Here is a 6,159-nt window from a genome sequence, read left to right on the forward strand (position 1 = left end):
CCCTGAGGATGCAGCCATCCGCTTGACCACTGTGGGCAAAGAGCTGGGAGGAGGGCAGAGCCTCAGTGAAGGACCAGCCCAAACTGGAAATCCTCACCCTAAGTGGGTCCTGGTGAGGCTCCTAAGGAAGACACATTCTCAGCCTGCAAGCAGGAGCAGACAACGTCCCTGGTCCAAGGGTGGGGCTTGGGAGTAGGGGGCAGAGGTGGAGCATGTCCGGCAGAAGAGCAGGTCCTGGCAGTCGGGGGCTATGTGACAGCTGCTGTTGTGAAGATTGTTCAGGCATCTGTTCTGGGTTAGAAAGTGAATAAAGGCGAGGCCAGCCCATTAGGGAATAGGAGCTTGAACCCAGGTTGTAGGATTCTACAACCATTAGGGATACTTGGGGGAGACGCTGGGTAGACGACGGTAAACTCCACCTTGGACATCTTGCCAAGACCAAGATAGAGCAGTCTCTGAGGACTCTGACATAGGGAGCCAGGGGTGAGAACTGCTGGGTCAGAGCAGGGCCCCAAGGGCCTGAGAAATACCTGGGTCGGGGGGAGTTTGGAAAACATAATTTCCTTGACCCTATCCCTAGGGATTCGGATTCAGAAACAGTGAAAACATAATACGTACTGCCTACTGATAATTTCATTGGTATCTTGTCTTCAAAAATGGACCCTTGTGAAGTACAGGGAGGATTTGAAAAGGATATTATAATTTTTCATTGAAATATGAGACTCAGCATTGGGCTACCGTGGATGTGGTTTTCCCTGCTGGCACAGCAGTAAAGAATCTGCCTGCCAATGAAGGAGATGGGGATTCGATCCGTGGGTCGGGAAGATCCCCTGGAGAAAGAAATGGCAACTCACTCCAGTATTCTTGCCTGGGAAATTCCATGGATAGAAGAGCCTGGTGGGGCAACAGTCCACGGGGTTGCAAAGAGTTGGACACGACTTAGCAACTAAACAACAGCAGCCATGGATGTAATGAGATGAAAATAGAATGGACTAAATAAAAAGCATTGTAGGGAATGCTGAATCTGAGCTGCAGCACTGCAGAGAAGTGAATGAGTGGACCAGGGATAGACTGATGCGACAGTGAGACAAGGAAGCTAGTGACAGAGAAATCAAGGCGATGATGCCCACAGGTAGAAATAACGAGAGATGATGATACATCAGCCTAAAACCATTACAAGCTCCATAAAGAAACTCATGTATACAGAAAACAGATTTGGTAACCAGAAGGGAAGGAAGGTGGGGGACAGATGGGAGAAATGGATGAAGAGAGTCAACTACGGGGTGATGGATGGTAATGAGACTCATGGTGGTGATCACTTTGTAGGGTATTCAGATGTTGAACTGTAATGCCGTATACCTGAAACTTACACAAAAGGCTATATCACATTCATTCTCTAAAGCCATTATGACTCTGATTACAAAATCAGATGAAAATAACACCAAACAATTTATATATCCATCTAATAAGTATCACTGTAAGAATCCTAAAACATTAAGAAATGGAATGCAATTAAAATATTTGAAATTTATGTTAAGATGGCAGGGATAATTTTTAAAATATACTCATATCATAGGTAGGTTAAATTAGAAAAATGTGACCATTGCAAGTAGATGTCTCAAAAACATTTGGTGAAGTTTAATACATATTCATAATCACACATTTGAAAATAAGAAAATATGCTTCTTCAACATAAGAAAAGATTTACTTTCTTTATAAATATTAAGGCATTCTATAAGGCAATAATATTAACTAATGTAGTACGGACACAGGAATAAACAAACCAGTTAGCGGGATGGGGTAGAAAATAATAAAAGCAGGTCTCCTTCATGTGGGAATTGAGTATATGGAAAAGATAATTTTCAAATCAGTGGGAAAATAATGGGCTATTCAGTAACAGGTGTTGAGACAATTGGGTATCCACTTAGGAAAACGAAGTAAAGCCCTCCATTAGGCTCCCTCACAAAATAAATTGCAGGGGACTTAAAGAGCCAAATGGGAAAATGAAAACATACAAGTATGAGAAGAAATTACAGGAAAATGGGTTTAGAACCTGGGGTGGTAGAGAAGAACTTCTTAAACATGATATAAAGTACAAACTTGGAAAGGAAATAAGTGAACTTTTTGATGACATCAAAACTTAAATGTTTGTATGACCCAAGATACTTTGAAGTAAAAAAAAGACTGGAAGAAATTAGCTGAAAAATATATACCTAAATTATGTAAAGAATTAGTGCAAATTAAAGGAAAAATAAACACTAGCTGAATAGAAAAAATAGGCAAAGAATATAAATGGATAGTTTATCAAGAAAAGAAAGAAAGTAAGTGAAGTCACTCAGTCGTGTCTGACTCTTTGCGACCCCATGGACGATAGCCTACGAGGCTCCTCCATCCATGGAATTTTCCAGGCAACAGTACTGGAGTGGGTTGCCATTTCCTTCTCCAGTTTATCAAAGAAGAAATTAAAGAAGGTGCCAATTTTTCTTCCACATCAGATTAGCAAACAGGAAAAAGGTTAATGATAAGTGTTGGTAAGGTTATGGGAAAATGAGCCTTGCATTTCATGATTGTGGGGTACAAACTGGAGCAGCTCTTTGGAGGGTGATCTAGCCGTTTTTATTAAAAATAGCGTTCACCTAAAGATAGGGTTTCCCTGGTGGCTCAAGGGTAAAGAATCTGCCTACCAATGCAGGAGATAGGTGTTTGATCCCTGGGTCAGGAAGATCTTCTGGAGAAGGAAATGGCAACCCATTCCAGTGTTCTTGGCTGGAAATCCCATGGACAAAGGAGCCTGGTGGGCTACATACAGTCCATGGAGTTACAAAGAGTCGGACACAACTTAGTGACCAAACAACACCACCTAAAAATATCCCTTTGCCTCAGGCAGATTGATGCAGTCCCAGTCAAAATGCCCGCAGGGAGCTCATTTTGTTCTTGACTTTCCCTAGAACTAAAGAATACCATTGTGAAATTAAAGATGGAAAGTAAGTAGAAGTGGGCATGGATATGAACAGTATCCCGGGACTTCCTTGGTGGTCCACTGGCTAAGACTCCATCCTCCCAATGCAGGAGGCCCAGGTTTGAACCCAGGTCAGGGAATTAGATCCCACATGCTGTACAGCCAAATAAATAAATATTAATTTTAAAAACAGTATCCTGAAAAAGAAGCTAAAAAAAAAAAGAAAAAGAAGCTCAGGTGGAATACGCAACCCCAGCAGACTGGAAGCAGCATCTGTAACACAGAAGCAAGTAAAATGCTGATATCCTCGCTGTTTGTTAGAAAGCAAACATCGGAAGACCAAGGGCAGGGAGCATTGGCTCAGGGGTCCTGCCTCCAGCGTGGCCGGGGTCCCAGGGCATGTGGCTGGAGACCACCGAGTTCTGTTTGGTGGGCTGCTCCTTCTCCAGACGTCTCTTTTGCCTCTCACTCTGTTGATCGGCCCTCACTGTTTCTCTGCAGGTCCAGGCCTTGTCCTGTGCCAGTAAGTTTGAAGCGGAGCTAAAAGCAGAGCAAGATGAGCGGAAGCGGGAGGAAGAGAAGAGGAAGGTCCGCCAAGCAGCCTTCCGGGAACTCAAGGCCGCTTTCAGTGCTTAGTGGGGCTGACCCTGACCTCTGACCACAGCTGTGCCTCACAGATGCTCCGGGGAGAGCTGGCCAGACACCCTCACCCCTGCTGACCCTTTGCCCCAGCCAGCCTCCACACCCATCACCCAGTGCACACTCCTTGGCCTCGTGGGGTGGCAGGGGCAGCTCTCCCCATTTGGGAACCCCTCCCAGAAGGTCCCACTGCCCTCCTCGAGTCTCTCTCCTGCACCCTTCCCTGTAGCCAGAATGTGCCTCGACTTGGCAACCTCTGCTTGTTCCTGTCTCTTTTCCCCTCCACATCAAAGAGTGGTCTGCTGTGTTAATTCGTGCAGATACTTCTTTCCTTGGTGGTCCTCAGAGGAGAGAGCTGCAGAGGCCAGCATCCATTTCCTTGGGTCATCCTTTTCTGTGTCTCTCCTTTCTTTCTCATCCAGCCTCCTTGTTCTCATTCTTCACCTGATCCTGCCAGATGCTACTGCATCTTCGGTCCTTTGGCGATGGTGAGGTTTAAGGCAGGCCAGGCTGGACCACAGCCTGGTCCCTCTCCACAGTGGGCCACAGCACGCTGCTGAGGTGACAGAAAAGAGTGAAGAGGTGGGAGAGTCTGGTCCTCCCCATCACCTTTCTCCTATCGTTAGCATTCCACTTAGGTCCCTCGCTTTTGCTTCCCCTTTGCACTTCTCCGCCGTTTCCCCCTTCTCCTAAATGCTGTGCTACTTAACCGTAGGAATGAGAGAATGATTACAAACAATATTAATGAGTAGAACAATTCTTATTAACTCTGACTCGTTGCAAATTATATTACAGTAGACCCTTGCCATCACCGAGTAACAAATCCAGAGTCTTTCAGAATCTGAAAAGCTATGACCATTTTCACCATCTAGCCAGTTTCCAACATCTGCTCTAAGGTGTTCAAAGTGAAGCTGTTCTTCAGCACAAATTTGTACATGTTATGAGTCTTGGGATTGCTCCCAGATATCAGGGGTTTGTTGTACATGATAAAATAATTTCTAATGTCATATTTATTTCTTCCCTTTTTTAACTGCTGTCTTTTACGATGAAGAAAACATCTGCATTTTTACCTTACAGCTATTCTTTTTAAATAAACGGTGCAAGTGGGCTTAGCCATCACATCAGCGTGCTTCTTGTCTTCTTTGAATTGGAGGAGAGAGGAGGATGTTTTCTGTGTGGGCCGCTTCCAGCCCAGGCTCCTGTTTGACACCGAGTCCTTGAAGTAGAGTTAGAAGTGGTCCCTGTGGGACTTCGCTGGTGGTTCAGAAGGAAAGAATCCCCCTGCCAAATGCAGGAGACACGGGTTCGATCCCTGATCCAGGAGGGAGCTAAGCTCCCTGGAGCATCTAAGCTCATGTGCCACAACAGTTGAGCGTGTGCTCTAGAGCCCAGGAGCCACAGCCTGAGAGTCTGTACTCTGCAACAAGAGAAACCACTGCAGCGAGGATCCCGTGCACGCCAGCGAGAGAGGAGCTCCCTGCTCAGTGCCACGAGAGGAAAGCCTGTGCAGCAACGAAGACCCAGCACAACCAAAAATCAATAAATTAAAAATCAATAAATAAAATTATTTTTTAAACTGAAGGCTAGAAGTTTGGTTTTCCCTCCAGGGCATTCTGAGTAGGAAGGTTGTCTGTCTGCTGCTCTTCCCTTTCCTATCACTGAGGATTCTTTCAGCTGCAGATGAACTCTGTAGCTTAATTTCTCTTGCTTCCTGCTACTGCTAAGTCACTTCAGTCGTGTCCGACTCTGTGCGACCCCAGAGACGGCAGCCCACCAGGCTCCCCCATCCCTGGGATTCTCCAGGCAAGAATACTGGAGTGGGTTGCCATTTCCTTGCTTCCTAGACCCCCTGAAACTCTGATGAGGGCCAGTGACCCCTTGCTCCCATGTATAATTCCACAGTATATAGTGGACCTTAATATGGTAAGGACCCCTGGCCTTAAAGAACACTCTCGGCTCCCCAGGGAGGACAATTTCTGTTTCTACACAAATCCAAGAGCTACAATTCTATGGCATCATTTTTCCATGGAAGGTCACCCCACCACCTCCCTGCTGGAGGAAGTGGACATGGAAAAGAAAATGGAGAAAAAGGAACTGAGAGGAATGGGAAGACTCTTGCCATATAATCCAGCAATCATGCTTCTTGGTATTTATCCAAATGAGCTGAGATCTTTTGTCCATGCAAAAGCCTGCACATGAATGTTTATAGCAGCTTTATTCGTAGTTCAAAACTTAGAAGCAACCAAAGTGTGCTTCAATAGGTGAATCTTTACACTGTGGTCAAGCCATACAATGGAGTATTAATTAAGCAGTGAAAAATGTTATTCAGTGTTAAAAAAGAAATGAGTTATCAAATTACAAAATGACATGGAGGAAATGTAAGTGCATAGAGCTGAGTAAAGGAAGCCAATATGCAAAGATTATATTGTACATGGTTCCAGTTATGTGAAATTCTAGAAAAGGCAAACTTATGTAAGACAGTGAAAAGATTAGGGTTATCGGGTTGGGGTGGGCAAGGAGGGATGAGTAGGGGATTTCTAGAGCAGTGAAACTTACTCTGC

At 45.0% G+C, this 6,159-nt stretch overlaps 1 protein-coding gene across 1 annotated transcript in view; it reads left to right on the top strand.

Moving 5' to 3' along the window:
• The window catches only part of EFHD1 (EF-hand domain family member D1), a 42,908-nt gene extending 39,313 nt beyond the window's left edge, over positions 1–3,595 (top strand). Inside the window, exon 4 of the mRNA XM_068966539.1 lies at positions 3,461–3,595. Coding sequence (XP_068822640.1) covers positions 3,461–3,595 — 135 coding nt within the window. The remainder of the gene's footprint in view (positions 1–3,460) is intronic.
• The last annotated feature ends 2,564 nt before the right edge of the window (positions 3,596–6,159 follow it).

This window comes from Capricornis sumatraensis, chromosome 2, assembly GCF_032405125.1.
Source record: "Capricornis sumatraensis isolate serow.1 chromosome 2, serow.2, whole genome shotgun sequence".
NCBI classification, from domain to species: Eukaryota; Metazoa; Chordata; class Mammalia; order Artiodactyla; family Bovidae; genus Capricornis; species Capricornis sumatraensis.